This window comes from Lissotriton vulgaris, chromosome 5, assembly GCF_964263255.1.
Source record: "Lissotriton vulgaris chromosome 5, aLisVul1.2, whole genome shotgun sequence".
Lineage (NCBI taxonomy): Eukaryota > Metazoa > Chordata > Amphibia > Caudata > Salamandridae > Lissotriton > Lissotriton vulgaris.
The window spans coordinates 2,024,198,961-2,024,215,317 of record NC_141693.1 but is presented as its reverse complement, the minus strand read 5'-3'; the positions used below and the strand labels follow the sequence as shown (position 1 = coordinate 2,024,215,317).

General features: G+C 54.5%; 1 protein-coding gene across 2 annotated transcripts in view; it reads left to right on the top strand.

Annotated features, from left to right (window-relative positions):
• TBC1D13 (TBC1 domain family member 13) overlaps positions 1–16,357 on the top strand; it is a 219,662-nt gene that overhangs the window by 22,756 nt on the left and 180,549 nt on the right. Inside the window, exons 3-4 of one of the 2 annotated variants that reach the window (XM_086924885.1) lie at positions 900–940; positions 3,087–3,148. In XM_086924885.1, coding sequence (XP_086781011.1) covers positions 900–940; positions 3,087–3,148 — 103 coding nt within the window. Of the gene's footprint in view, positions 1–899; positions 941–3,086; positions 3,180–16,357 lie in introns of both variants that reach the window. The other variant, XM_086924886.1, reaches the window with a different exon arrangement.

Here is a 16,357-nt window from a genome sequence, read left to right as displayed (position 1 = left end):
GCTGTGTGTAGACATCTGGCCCTTGGCACAGCGAATAATGTTCTGCCGGTGTTCACATTTGAATCTGCTTGATGCCTTTCCGTACATAGAGGACTTTTCACCTCATAAAGATGGAGCATTGACAGATCTTCCAGTTCATTGCAAGTAATTCATGGGTTAACTGTACCTGGGTTCCAAACCTAAAACACCCTTCAAGAGTAAGTCTTGGACCTCTGAGAATCAGAGTCCTACTAGGAGGTTCCGAGAGATGCCATCTCTGGAGCCAGGGATGAAAGGCAGCATTTCACACAAGGGTTGCCTAGTCCCCCTTTGCCCTCAGGATCTCGAGAGGGGTCCCCCGACTCCCTGTAATCTCCACCCCCATTGGCCATGTCCCGTGATGAGATCAGGCCCCGTTACCACAGTTCAGTGTTTTAGTGACCATTCCTCATACCCTTCACATGCATGTTTCGGTGGCAGCGCTTCGTACCCTTCACATCCATTTTCTATTGATGCTTTCCTATAATCATTAGTGCAACCATGTTCAGAGCCAGCGCCACATAAGATTGACATGATGTTGGAGTGTCCAGACCCCTTACCCATGTTTAGTTGGCCACATGCCTCATCACACTTTTGTTTAATTGGCGATGCCTGCTACTCTTGAACACATGATTGGTCTGGAGCACACCCCTTTCTTGCTCTCGCTCCCAGTTTAAATGTATCTTTTTACCAGCAATATTTTATTGATTCAATATTGAACACATTGTGAACCCATAGCTTTCCTTGATTTCTTCTACTCCCCCGTTTCCTTGGTCTCTGAATGAGTTTCAGACCCTCGTCTTGAGTTGGCATCGCACAAGGCTTGGGAACAAAGAAGGAGTCTATTTGTGACCCATCTCCTTGCGCTCTCTTTCTTGCAGGAATCCCCTTTGAAGGAGGTCTGCGTTGTCTGTGCTGGAAGGTGGGTGCTGCCTCTTTTCTTTTTATGGTTCTGACCGTCAGAGGGATGGGAGGGCTCTGCTGTCTCTGCTGGAAGGAAGATGCTTTCTTCTGTTTTTATGATTCTGCCTGAAGGAGATGCTGGCATTGGTTTGCAATGCCTGGGTACCTCTTGGCAGCTGCCAAGAGGCTGATGAGAGGCGTCAGCTGGTGTTTGAGTGTGTCAGGCACAGTGCTTAGATGGAAACAATTGTCTGAATGTATTTATGTGAATAGTTGCCTCAGGATCTCTGCCAGTGTCATAGAACGTTAGCCACTATGTGTATGGGGCTTGCTGTAAAGCGGGGATCATGGCCAATCGGCTAGTCTCACTTAGGGTGTCTGATGGTCTGCAGGTCTGCTGCAGTGTTACCAGTTGCTGTGAGTGGACTGTGCTCTGAGGGTGTCTGACAGTCGCTGGTCTGCTGCAGTGTTGCCAGTTTGCTGTGAGTGGACTGCCCTCTGAGGGTTTCTGCCAGTCAGCGGGTCTTCTGCCGTATTGCCAGTTTGCTGTGAGTGGACTGCTCTCGGAGGGTGTCTGCCAGTTGGCTGGTCTGCTGCACTGCAGTGTTGCCCAGTTTGCAGTAAGTGGACTGTGCTCTGAAGGTGTCTGCCAGTCGGTGGGTCTGATGGGATGTACCATGTTACAACGCATACCATTACGACTACCTACTGTTACAACGCGACCATTACAACGCATACCATTACAACGCATAGCGCTTTGAGGTGCTGGATAGTGGTAAGTATAATTTACTATTCTAACTCCAGTCCCCGTGGACACTAGGGAAGGTGTTGGATAGTAAATTATACTTATTCCCTATCCTAGAGCGCCCCCCAGCGCAATGCGTTGTAATGGTATGCGTTGTAAAAGTTGCGTTGTAACAGTAGGTAGTTGTAAAAGTTGCGTTGTAACAGGTGTATACCGTCTGATGCAGTGTTGCCCGTTTGCGTGAGTGGACTGCCCTCTGAGGGTGTCTGCCAGTCAGCGGGTCTTCTGCCGTATTGCCAGTTTGCTGTGAGTGGACTGCCCTCGGAGGGTGTCTTCCAGTTGGCTGGTCTGCTTCCATGTTACCAGTTTGCTGTGAGTGGAGTGCCCTCTGAGAGTGTCTTCCACTTGTCTGGCCTGATGTCATTTTGCCAGTTTGCTCTGAGTGGACTGCCCTCTGAGGGTGTCTGCCAGTTGGCTGGCCTGATGCCATTTTGCCAGTTTGCGGTGAGTGGACTGTCCTCGGAGGGTGTCTGCCAGTTGGCTGGCCTGATGCCATTTTGCCAGTTTGCTCTGAGTGGACTGCTTTCTGAGGGTGTCTGCCAGTTGCTGGTCTGCTGGCATTTTGCCAGTTTGCTCTGTGTGGACTGCCCTCTGAGGGTGTCTGACAGTCGGCTGGTCTGCTGCCGTTTGCGTGAGTGGACTACCCTCGGAGGGTGTCTGCCAGTTGTCTGGCCTGATGCCAGTTTGCTGTGAGTGGACTGCCCTCGGAGGGTGTCTGCCAGTTGGCTGGTCTGCTTCCATTTTACCAGTTTGCTGTGAGTGGACTGCCCTCTGACGGTGTCTGCCAGTTGTCTGGCCTGATGCCAGTTTGCTTTGAGTGGACTACCCTCGGAGGGTGTCTGCCAGTTGGCTGGCCTGATGCCATTTTGCCAGTCTGCTCTGAGTGGACTGCTCTCTGAGGGTGTCTGACAGTCGGCTGGTCTGCTGCCGTTTTGCCCGTTTGCGTGAGTGGGCTGCCCTCTGAGTGTGTCTGCCAGACGGCGGGACTCCTGGTTCACTAAAGGGGTCCATGCTTGGCTCCTGAGTCTTTCCTGCTTAACGGGGAGTTTATAGGGTGATGAAAGTTGTAGGCCATGTATGTCTCTTCACATGATAACTCTGAGTAAGTGTCCTGGCAGTGTATTTTTGTGACTTAATAAAGACTTCTGGGTCTTGCCCCTCGCCCCAGACGGGGGCTGGCTGCTGGTCTAATAGCCCGGGCTGTGCTTGGACAGGCTTTGCAGATGGGGGCAGATCGAAAATTGTGCTTCTCTTTGCCTACCTCTTATTCACTCTGTACTCCAAAACCATGACTCTTTAACAACTGTTTCTTATTAATTCAACAAATGATCCTCTTGTGAACTTTTTCTTATCCCCACAGATTTTGCTGAACTACCTCCCACTGGAGCAGGCTTTGTGGGATTCTGTGCTGAAGAAACAAAGGTGCGTGGAAGTGACAATGGGAGCATCACAGGTGCCCACTCTGAGTTTGAAGCCTGACTTTACATCTTCATAACCAATGGCTGCACCCTCTCTAGTCGGTGCAGCTGTCCGCTGTCTCAGTTGTGGTGGTGTTGGCGGGGACGGGGGGGACGGGGGGGTTGGAGGTTGCAGTTTAAGTGGAGCCTGTCCTGTTCAGCCCGGACATGGTTGCTTTCTCGCTGCAATAGAATACTGCAGGTAGGGTTGTTGCCCTCAGGGTTGATGACAGTGAACAGTCAGTGCTCTTTAAACATTCCTGCTAAGACAAAGCAGGATCCCGAGGAGCAACGGTCACCTCACAAGGACCATCACCATCCGCAGGCAGCAGCTCACTGTTCTCATTGATGGAAGTCCAACAAGAAGCTGAGGGGAGCAGGTTGGGAAAATTCCCCCACGCCCAAACCCGTGGTAACAGCTGGATACTGCGCTCTCGTTTGAGGAGCATGCTAAGTCTGTGGCAAGGACCTGCTTCGGTATTTTGCGCAGACTTAAATCCATCTTGGGTCTGTTTGACCCTCACACTCGGCAGCTGGTGGTGCAAGCCACGATCCCGGCTAGGTTAGAAGACTGTAGCAGCCTTTTGTTAGGTGCTAACAAATCCGCCACCAATAGGCTCCAATGCACCATGAATGCGACAGCTCGCACCTTACTTGCACTGCCTAAGTATAGCTCTGTCACAGGGGTGCTTCGCCGACTCCACTGGCTTCCCGTGGAGCTAAGAGTCAGGTTCACAGCACTTAGTGCTACTCATAAAGTTTTGACTGGCTCCAGCCCTGCGATTCTCAGAAACCTTGGCCACCACTATGTTTCCTCCCGTGCTCTGCGAATTTACATCTGATGCGGTGCCTAATTTCCGTGGAGCCAAAGCCGGAGGCTGTTCTTTCAAGATGTTAGCTCCTGTTTTGTGGAACTCGATGCCTCTCCCTATCAGGAACATTCCCAATCTCTTGGTGCTCAGAAAGGCAGTAAAGGAGTGGTTATTTCAGTGGCTTTATCATCTCATTCATCTCTCTCCCTGTTCTTTAGCGCTGGGACGTCCCTTTGCTGGGACAGCCATGCGCTCTGTAAATCGCATAACATAACAGGTGTTTAGAAGCATATTTCTGAACTTAGGTACATATAACTAATACATTTCTGTTTAATAGAACACACTTTCAAGATGCAAATGTTAAATATTTTGTTTTTAGATTCTCAGTACCATTTCACCAACGTGTACAGGTCTTTGCTATTTTCTACAAATCCCCTAATGACACCTGTCCTCTGAGGGTCATAAAAACTGGTTTCTCACTCTTAAATCACTCTGTCATCTCCCTCCTTTTCTTTGTTAAAGCTTTATTTGTTGCATTTTCGAGAGAAACATTAAAGGCCAGTGAATTGCAGAACTGATGGAACATACAGGGATATATTGTCCAGTAGTAGGCGGCATCGTTCAGATGAGCAAATGACAGTCAAAGGCAAATTGAATCAATATTAGTACCAGCGCCATTCAGTTAAATTCCAGGTATGGCATCAAAGCGCAGGGCACACAATGTGATTTATCTTCCGTAACATACTGAAAGTAACATTCAAGCCGTCTCTTCTGGGTGTACAAGCAGATAGGAACCAAGTGGTTGCCATATGTTTTTGGGTCTAGAAGTTGGCGGTTGCATAGAGGCGTATATGTCGCTAGTAGTGTCGCAATATATTAGTTCCTTCAGTCAGAATTTAATGGCTGGGAGCACAGGACTGCACCAGTGCCTAGAGATCTGTCGTTTGGCTAGGAGCAAGGCGATAGCTGAAAAAATACGCTCACCGGCTGAAGGGGTTTCACATAACCCAGTACCGCCATTAATGGGGACAGTGTCAAGTCAGTCTCAATCATCTCCGCGTGGTAGCGGAAGATTTCGGTTCAGTACGCTAGCACTGGTGCACAGGTCCATGCCATGTGGGAGAAGTTGCAAAAAACACAGTTGATGGACAGAATGTAGAACAATGTCATACATTCACCCCCGTACAAGGATCTGGGCCTAAATCCATCATTTTCTTGCACTCCACGCCACCCTGGGTTAGACACTGGCTATATGCAAATCCGCTCTGACCCTGTGCCTCTTGGGAACAGTCCAGTCCGAACTACCAAGCCATGTCTTTCCCAGACCGGAATCAAGCATCCAAGGACCGGTTTCTGGCTATCAGCCTTCATCAGCCTGGATAGCTTGACTCCAGTGGTGTGGAGAGCCTGGGACTCACGTCTGATTATACCCAGCACACTCGGGGTGAAAATTTCAAAAAACACAGTTGATGGACAGAATGTAGTACAATGTCATACATTCACCCCAGTACAAGGATCTGGACCTAAATCCATCATTTTTTTGCACTCCACACCACCCTGGGTTAGACACTGGCTATATACAAATCAGCTCTGACCCTGTGCCTCATGGGAACAGTCCAGTCCGAACTACCAAGCCATGTCTTTCCCAGACCGGAATCGAGCATGATTAGCCAGAAACCGGTCCTTGGATGCTTGATTCCGGTCTGGGAAAGACATGGCTTGGTCAACTGTGTTTTTTGCAATTTTCACCCTGAGTGTGCTGGGTATACTCAGACGTGAGTCCCAGGCTCTCCACACCACTGGAGTCAAGCTATCCAGGCTGAAGAAGACTGATAGCCAGAAACCGGTCCTTGGATGCTTGATTCCGGTCTGGGAAAGACATGGCTTGGTAGTTCGGACTGGACTGTTCCCATGAGGCACAGGGTCAGAGCTGATTTGCATATAGCCAGTGTCTAACCCAGGGTGGTGTGGAGTGCAAAAAAACGATGGTTTTAGGCCCAGATCCTTGTACTGGGGTGAATGTATGCCATTGTTCTACATTCTGTCCATCAACTGTGTTTTTTGCAATGTGGGAGAAGTTAGCAGCCTCCGCAGCACATCTAGGGCAAATGTGAGGCTTGGTGGGGTCGATCTTAGCCAATAGTTTGGGTGTGATGTACGCTCTGTGTATATACTTAAAATGTAGTAACTTGTGACGATGGTTAAGTGAGACGTACCTGATCTGTTCACAAAAATAGGTCAATGTTTTATCGGGCAGGGGGTGGCCCAAGAAGTTTTTCCAAGCAGTTCACGCTCCAGTGTCTGCTTGTGGTCTGTGTATTCTAGCCAGACGGTAGAGCCTGGAAACCAGATGGGTGCCAGAGGGAGAGGTAATAACGAGTGAAGCGGCGGGAAGCTCATTGGCACTGTTGTGGATGTAATGAGTGCAGCTGTCAATGCATTGCATGTTCTGTGTTTTAGAAACTTGTCCATTTATGTTACCTCCTGTTCGCCTGTTAAGTCATGGGTAGATCTTATTTGAGTGTTTTGAAAAAATTGTCTGAGCGTGTGTAGCCTACACTGGGATAGCGTTCTCTTAGTCAGAGCTTCCATGGTTGGAGAGAGCAATGGGTTGTCGTGCAGTGGTATGTGTGGGGAGTATAAGAGGTCGAAACAAAGGTATAAGCAAATTTGTGTCCAGGCCCAGAATGTTGAATGGAGTATTTGTATTTCAGAGGGTACTTTAGGCACTCCGTGCGGTATAAGGGTGGAGAGTGAGTAGGGCCTAACATACAATGAGAACGCTCCCTCAGGGCCTATATTTCTATTATCATAACAACTGAATCGCTTTGCTCTCGAGCGGAGTGGTCGCTCCCCTGCTTCGCTGGTGACTCGTGGTATCGTTGCTCCTCATTTACTTTATTCACTGCCTCATAATTGTTTCCTGCAGTCTGCCCTGCTTGCCGCTTGACTCGTTTTACATTTTTTAAGCGCTATTGCTTATTTAACTAGTATTGCGCGTTTCCCCACAAGCGCTCCGCTCTGCTGACCCCTCCGCCTCCATTTTGATTGTTGTGGTCGCCCTCTGGAGCCCGCCCCGCCTCCCAGCTGAGACGCCCTCCCACTAAGCACATACAGCGCTCCGTTACCTGAATCGCGCTGTGACTCGCTTTGCTCTCGAGCGGAGTGGTCGCTCCCCTGCTTCGCTGGTGACTCGTGGTATCGTTGCTCCTCATTTACTTTATTCACTGCCTCATAATTGTTTCCTGCAGTCTGCCCTGCTTGCCGCTTGACTCGTTTTACATTTTTTAAGCGCTATTGCTTATTTAACTAGTATTGCGCGTTTCCCCACAAGCGCTCCGCTCTGCTGACCCCTCCGCCTCCATTTTGATTGTTGTGGTCGCCCTCTGGAGCCCGCCCCGCCTCCCAGCTGAGACGCCCTCCCACTAAGCACATACAGCGCTCCGTTACCTGAATCGCGCTGTGACTCGCTTTGCTCTCGAGCGGAGTGGTCGCTCCCCTGCTTCGCTGGTGACTCGTGGTATCGTTGCTCCTCATTTACTTTATTCACTGCCTCATAATTGTTTCCTGCAGTCTGCCCTGCTTGCCGCTTGACTCGTTTTACATTTTTTAAGCGCTATTGCTTATTTAACTAGTATTGCGCGTTTCCCCACAAGCGCTCTGCTCTGCTGACCCCTCCGCCTCCATTTTGATTGTTGTGGTCGCCCTCTGGAGCCCGCCCCGCCTCCCAGCTGAGACGCCCTCCCACTAAGCACATACAGCGCTCCGTTACCTGAATCGCGCTGTGACTCGCTTTGCTCTCGAGCGGAGTGGTCGCTCCCCTGCTTCGCTGGTGACTCGTGGTATCGTTGCTCCTCATTTACTTTATTCACTGCCTCATAATTGTTTCCTGCAGTCTGCCCTGCTTGCCGCTTGACTCGTTTTACATTTTTTAAGCGCTATTGCTTATTTAACTAGTATTGCGCGTTTCCCCACAAGCGCTCCGCTCTGCTGACCCCTCCGCCTCCATTTTGATTGTTGTGGTCGCCCTCTGGAGCCCGCCCCGCCTCCCAGCTGAGACGCCTTCGCCCCTCCCCCTCCACTATCCATATATGACAGTTCTTCCCGCGCGCAGCGTTCACGCGCAGCGACCGCGCCCAACCCGCGCCGAAGGTGCGCCAAAGGTAAGCCCGTCTACGCCCGTCCGCGCCTGGACCGCGCCCAGCGCCAGACCCCCTGCCCCTCGCGCTCCCCAGCCCTCCCGCATTACCTACGATGCCGCCACCCTCCTAGCCCCTAACCCCGGTCGCGCCCCCAACTGTTTCCAAGCCGCTCCTTGACACACCCATGGACCTTTCTCCTGCTACTCTTGCAAATTCAGCGGCACCGACAACATCTCCGCTACGATCACACCACAGACTCTCGACCCCAACCACCTACAGTGCATCCTTCTCAACACCCGATCGGTCCACAGACACGCCATTGACCTTTGGAATCTACTAGACCCCATCTCTCCAGACGTCGCCTTCCTAACAGAAACTTGGATGAACGCTTCCTCCGCCCCAGACATCACCATTGCCATCCCTGAAGACTATAAGATCACACGCAAGGACCGCACCGACCACACAGGAGGAGGAATCGCTATCGTCCATAAGAAATCAATCCGCATCTCAACCAGCTCTGACGCCAACCTCGCTAACTCCGAACACCTTCACTTCCAGATCCACATCGACCCCAAGACCACACTCAGAGGCACCCTCCTCTACAGACCACCAGGACCCGGCGCAAAATTCAGTGAAGACATCACGGACTTCATCACCCCACACGCGCTCCCCTCCAAAGACGACATCCTTCTGGGAGACCTCAACTTTCACCTCGAAAAGATCAACGACCGCAACACCGCCACCCTCTTAGACAACCTCGCCAACCTCGGACTTAAACAACTAGTCACTTCCCCCACCCACATCGCAGGTCACACACTCGACCCCATCTTCACCTCCAGCAATCATGTCTCCTTCAGCCACACTACGGACCTCCTCTGGACTGACCACAGCTGCGTTCACTTCACCTACAACAAGCCGAAACCCACCAACCACCTCCAACCAACTCTGCAAAGAAACTGGAACAAAATCACCACGGACCAGATCTCCGCCTCGCTCCTTCTAAACGCCCCAGCCCACTCTTCTAACGCAAACGAAGCCGCCGCCAACCTCACCCTATGGTTATCCAACTGTTGGACAGGCCACATGACGGGCCGCTCTCCCCCGGCTCGACCAAGCCCGAGCCAGTCACACAAGCACCACACCCCACCATTGCACGTCCTACGTCCCCTCAGGGACACCTGCCCTCGAGTATGATAACCTCGTGGGTCCGATCCACTGCCGACCCATGCGCCCAGCCAGGGCCGCCATCTTGGACACTTCGCCACGAGGCCGCCTGGCCCCCGATCGACCTCACCCCTGGGCCTAGCCCGGCCTCAGACATTCCGGCACCACCCTCCACCCAGGAGGTGAGCGAGCTACTTGGCCAGTCAATGGGAGAAAGAGGTGTCGATGGTTCTCCCCCGGCCAGTGCCGCTCGCCCATCGCCTCCCCGGGCGCTGGCTCCACCCCCCTGCTGGGTGTCTGGACTCCCTCATCCCGGACCTCCCGACCTCCAAGTGCGAGGGTCCGGACATCAAAGCACGCCAGCCCTATAACTGGGGCAGCTCCAGAGCAGGAAGGCAGTTGTATCTTGGAGTCGAGAGACGAAAGAAGAACTCATCCTGGACGGCCTACTGGCGCTGCCGTAGCCCTGTCCTGTGCACCATCATCCTGCCTGTTGGCGCTGCCACAGCCGTCGTAACCTTCATCCTTCACCGTCGTCCGGATCTGCTGGCGAGGCCGCGGACCGTTGTAACCGTCATCTGCATCGGGACCTGCTTGGCTTCTCCACGGCCCGTCGACCATCCTTCATCCATCTCGGGACCTGCTTGGCTTCTCCACGGCCCGTCGACCATCCTTCATCCCTCTCGGGACCTGCTTGGCTCCTCCACGGCCCGATCAGCAAACACGCCGAGCTCGAGGATTGAGAGCTATTGAACTCATTGGTAACTAAGACTGTCCCGCTACCCTTTTCCTCATCCAGAGATCAGAACCGAGGGGACCCCTGAGTCCAGACCTCCTTGTATGATATCAACGTAACCTAAGAATTGCATATAAAATCTCGTTAACCTTCAATCTTGTGTGGTGTCCGTCTGTGGGGGGGAAGTTACTTATCTGTACAGTCGTTGGAGTCGGCTCTCCCTGGAGACCTCTCCCCGTAAACTCGGCCGACCCTCCCGGTCCGTCTAACATTGGTGGCCAGCGGCGCGATCCGAATCACCGCATAACGTACAGAGAGTAGCTCACCCCACAACGAACAACAATGTCGACTAAAGAGAGCGGAGCAACTGAGAGGTTCCAAATGGAAAAACTAGAGGAATACAGCCATCGTGAACTAAAGCAGTTCTGCATCGAACTAGGTATCGCTACCACCGGACTAAGTACCAAGGACGATTTTAAGCATGCCCTAGAATCTTGGGCAGAGACCGGGGATGTCGAAGCCCCTGAGCAAAACACCGCGAAAAAGACCAACACGGCCCCTGAAGAGCAAAGAACGGGTCTCTCGCAAGACGAGATCCAAGAAAGAGAAAAAGGCCGACTACACGAACTCGAAATGGCCCGACTCAAGATGGACATAGAACTCAAATTGGCCGAGCAAAAAATAAACTTAGAGCACCTTCGCCTCCGAGAAGAAAGAGAGGAAAAACAGAGGCAAAGGGAGCTCGAGGAGAAAAGACTAACGTACGAGCACGAGCGGAACCTAGCCGAGATCAACCTGCGCAAACAGAATAAAGAGTTAGGGGTGCCCGACAGACCGTCCACCCCAGGGACCACGGACAAAAAAGTGCACATCCCCAAGGATGTGGTCCGAGAATATTTTCGAGAAGACGACATCCAGCAATGGTTTAAGGCATATGAAATCGCGATGACTGCGCACCGGATCGATAGAGCCGACTGGGGAGCCGGCCTATGGGGCAAATTCCTCAATGAGGGCCGCGATACTCTGTTACAGCTCCCAGACCACCAGATGACCTCCTACGACCATATGAAAGCGGCCCTCCTCACTCGCTATGGCCTCACGCCCGAGATGTACCGGCAGAGGTTCCGAGACTGCACACGCATTCCAGGTACCACTTGGGTGGACTATGTAACGTACTTTAGCCGAGCCTTCGAAGGCTGGATCAGAGGGAACAACGTCACGACCTACGAGCAGTTGTTCAATCTGATGGTATGGGAGCATCTGTCCAACAATTGCTTCATTGAACTACGCCAACACCTCCTCGACAGCAAGTTAACCGATCCCCGGCAGCTCGCAGCTGAAGCTGACCGGTGGGAGATCACCCGAGTGGGCCGGAATGGGTCCTACGAGCAGAACAGGAACAACAATGGTCACCACCGATCCAGAGGAGGAGGAGGGGGCCAAGGACGAGGAAGAGACATCACTCCGGCCGCCCCCACTGCCAGCACCACCCCCCCGGCCAACCGGGGCAGCACCCCGGCGCGACCGGGATACAGAGCCAATGTTACATGTCACCGATGCCAACGAGTCGGCCACTATGCAAACGACCCAAGCTGCCCGCAGTATCAGAGTCCAAGACCCCGCCAGGTGGCCGCCGCGGCACTAGGGGAAGAACAGATCTCCGAGGAACAAGAAACAGACGAGCAAGAGTATCAAGAGTGGGAGCCAGCCGCCATGACTCTCGCGTGCTTAGGGGGCAGAGACATGGTCCCGCGGGTCCCCCTACCCGCTAACACCCAGAAGTACAGCCAATGGGTGAGCATCAATGGACAACGGGCCGAAGCCCTTCGAGACACCGGGGCCAGTGTGACAGCCGTCCGCTGTCATCTGGTGACCCCAGAACAATATCTACCGAACATTCTCTGCCCTGTGCGATCAGCCGACAACTCGGAGAGTCTGTGTCGGATGGCCCGCGTCCCCTTTGAGTGGGGAGGGGTCTCCGGCATGTTAAGGGTAACGGTCCGAGACGACGCCCCCGTGGACTGCCTCCTCGGAAATGACCTGGAAAGCTCCCCGTGGGCAGCCGTGGAGCGAAAAGCACACTTGGGGATGTTGGGCGTCCCAGACTGGGCGTGCGTCACCACCCGGTCCATGGCCGTCCGTGCCAACAATCACCCGGAAGAACCAGAATGGCCGGCGCCTCCGGTCGCCCCCGCCGAGACCCCCGACCAGGGCATCCCCCTCGAACTTGCTCAACCTTCCGACCTTGCTAATCTTGACCAGTGGGCTCAAGAAGGGGGACCCACACAAGAACAATTTCGTCAGGAGCAGAAGACCTGTCCCTCCCTTGAGGGACTCCGACAACAAGCGCTCGCCCAAAGCGCAGGGGATACCTCCGGAACTCATTGGGTCTACTGGGACAATGACCTATTGTACAGCGAGCAACGAATCGCCGAGCTGGGGGCCAACCGAGTACTAGTGGTGCCACTCCGCTTTAGAGACTTCCTGCTAAATCTGGCCCACGATGTCCCCCTGGCAGGGCACCTGGGACAAGATAAAACCTACAGCCGCCTAGTGACCCACTTCTTCTGGCCAAAAATGAGAAACGATGTGCACCAGCATTGCCGATCTTGCCCCACGTGCCAAGCCAGTGGGAAGAGCGGCCGCAAGTTAAAGGCCCCCCTGCAACCCTTTCCCGTGGTCACGACCCCATTTGAGAGGGTCGGAATAGACATTGTGGGACCCCTAGACCCACGTACAAGACAAGGCCATCGCTTCATCCTAGTACTAGTGGACCACGCCACCCGCTACCCTGAGGCTATTCCTCTCCGGACCGTCACAGCCCCAGTGGTCGGCAGGGCCCTGATGGGGATCTTCTCCCGTGTGGGGTTCCCCCGAGAAGTCGTCAGTGACAGAGGCACGAACTTTATTTCCAAATATATGAAGTCCCTCTGGCAACAGTGTGGGGTCACCTACCGCTTCACGACCCCCTATCACCCCCAAGGAAACGGACTTGTTGAGCGGTTCAATCGCACACTAAAAGGGATGATCGGGGGATTGGAAGAACCCCTCCGTCGCCAGTGGGACGTGCTGCTGCCGTGCCTCCTCTTCGCCTACCGGGAGGTCCCACAGAAGTCCCTAGGCTTCAGCCCATTCGAGCTGCTCTATGGGCACCCAGTACGGGGGCCACTCAGCCTGATCAAAGAAGGCTGGGAGATGCCTCCGGCCAAGAGTCCTCCAGATGTCTTCCGGTACCTCCTCACCCTCCGCAACCAGTCCCAGCGGTTCCGAGACCTAGCAAAAGCCAACCTAGAGGCCAGTCAAGAGGACATGAAGAAATGGTATGACCAGAACGCCTCATCTATTGAATTCGAGCCGGGGCAACAGGTCTGGGTAATGTCCCCCACAGAACCGTGCGCTCTCCAAGACAAATGGACGGGACCCTTCAAGGTAATCGAGCGCAAGGGTCCTGCCACCTATCTGATCGATATGGAGTCCGCCCGGAATCCGCTCCGAGTCCTCCACACCAACAGACTGAAACCCCACTTTGCACGAACAGAACTCAGCCTCTTGATGGCCACAGACAACGGGGTTGAAGACGACTCCGAGCCTCTCCCTGACCTTTTGCGGACCCAGGAGCAAGACGGCTCCGTGGATGGGGTCCGACTCTCGGAAACCCTCACCCAGGAACAACGCCAAGAGTGCCAAGCCCTCCTAGTCCGATTTGCCAGCCTGTTCTCCCTCACCCCAGGTGTCACTTCCTGGTGTGTGCACGATGTAGACACCGGAGACAGCCCTCCTATCCGCCACCGGGCCTACCGCGTACCTGATCGGGTACGGGCCTGCATCCAGGCGGAAGTAACTAAGATGCTCACGCTCGGGGTCATCGAGCCCTCCGACAGTCCATGGGCCAGCCCGGTCGTACTGGTCCCCAAAGCAGCCGCCCCCGGAACCACACCCGAACTCCGGTTCTGTGTCGACTACCGGGGCCTGAACGAAGTCACCAGAACGGACGCACACCCCATCCCCCGGGCAGATGAACTGGTCGACCGAATGGGCGCTGCCCGCTACCTCAGCATCTTCGATCTAACGGCAGGCTATTGGCAGATCGGCCTCACACCCCGAGCACAAGAACGTTCTGCCTTCTCCACCCCCGATGGCCACTATCATTTCACGGTCATGCCCTTCGGCATGAAAAATGCCCCAGCGACTTTCCAACGGCTCGTCAATCAGGTCCTGGCGGGGCTCGAAGAGTTCAGCGCCGCCTACCTGGACGACATCGCTGTGTACAGCCACCACTGGACCGAGCACCTCCACCACCTCCAAGCAGTGTTGCAGGCCCTTCAGCGAGCTGGCCTCACGATCAAGGCCAGCAAATGTCAAATCGGACAAGGGTCAGTGACCTACCTCGGACACCAGGTGGGAAGCGGTCTAGTGGCCCCTCTACAACTGAAAATTGCCGCCATCCAGAACTGGCAACCCCCTGTCACTCAAACTGAGGTGCGAGCCTTCCTGGGCCTCACGGGCTACTACCGAAGGTTCGTGAAAGACTATGGTACCATCGTGGGGCCCCTCACCGAACTCACGTCAAAAAATCAGCCCAAGAAGGTGAACTGGACCCCAGAGTGTCAAGCGGCCTTCGAACAGCTAAAGGCCGCCATGTGTTCCGCTCCTGTGCTCCAGGCCCCAGACTACAGCCGGGAGTTCGTCGTCCAGACGGACGCCTCCGACCAGGGCATTGGGGCGGTCCTGTCCCAGGTGAACACCGAAGGCCTTGATCAACCGGTGGCCTTCATCAGCCGGAGACTCCTACCACGGGAACAACGCTGGAGCACCATAGAGAGGGAAGCCTTCGCTGTGGTATGGGCCCTCAAGAAGCTCCGACCCTACCTTTTTGGCACCCACTTTCGGGTGCAGACTGACCACCGACCCCTGCAGTGGTTGATGCATATGCGGGGGGAAAACCCGAAACTGCTACGCTGGTCCATCTCCTTGCAAGGTATGGACTTTACCGTTGAACACCGGCCTGGATCCAACCACGCCAACGCGGATGGCCTGTCCCGGTTTTTCCGCCTCGACGAAGAGAGTCCCCAAGAGGATGGGTAACTCTCCCCGCCTTCAGCTGGGGGGGACGCATGTTGGACAGGCCACATGACGGGCCGCTCTCCCCCGGCTCGACCAAGCCCGAGCCAGTCACACAAGCACCACACCCCACCATTGCACGTCCTACGTCCCCTCAGGGACACCTGCCCTCGAGTATGATAACCTCGTGGGTCCGATCCACTGCCGACCCATGCGCCCAGCCAGGGCCGCCATCTTGGACACTTCGCCACGAGGCCGCCTGGCCCCCGATCGACCTCACCCCTGGGCCTAGCCCGGCCTCAGACATTCCGGCACCACCCTCCACCCAGGAGGTGAGCGAGCTACTTGGCCAGTCAATGGGAGAAAGAGGTGTCGATGGTTCTCCCCCGGCCAGTGCCGCTCGCCCATCGCCTCCCCGGGCGCTGGCTCCACCCCCCTGCTGGGTGTCTGGACTCCCTCATCCCGGACCTCCCGACCTCCAAGTGCGAGGGTCCGGACATCAAAGCACGCCAGCCCTATAACTGGGGCAGCTCCAGAGCAGGAAGGCAGTTGTATCTTGGAGTCGAGAGACGAAAGAAGAACTCATCCTGGACGGCCTACTGGCGCTGCCGTAGCCCTGTCCTGTGCACCATCATCCTGCCTGTTGGCGCTGCCACAGCCGTCGTAACCTTCATCCTTCACCGTCGTCCGGATCTGCTGGCGAGGCCGCGGACCGTTGTAACCGTCATCTGCATCGGGACCTGCTTGGCTTCTCCACGGCCCGTCGACCATCCTTCATCCATCTCGGGACCTGCTTGGCTTCTCCACGGCCCGTCGACCATCCTTCATCCCTCTCGGGACCTGCTTGGCTCCTCCACGGCCCGATCAGCAAACACGCCGAGCTCGAGGATTGAGAGCTATTGAACTCATTGGTAACTAAGACTGTCCCGCTACCCTTTTCCTCATCCAGAGATCAGAACCGAGGGGACCCCTGAGTCCAGACCTCCTTGTATGATATCAACGTAACCTAAGAATTGCATATAAAATCTCGTTAACCTTCAATCTTGTGTGGTGTCCGTCTGTGGGGGGGAAGTTACTTATCTGTACAGTCGTTGGAGTCGGCTCTCCCTGGAGACCTCTCCCCGTAAACTCGGCCGACCCTCCCGGTCCGTCTAACACCAACACCGCCGACACCTTAGCACCACTGAAAAAACGTCAAAGCAAACCTGGCAGCAAAAAGGCCTCATGGTTCAACGATGATCTTAAGAAGTCCAAGAAAC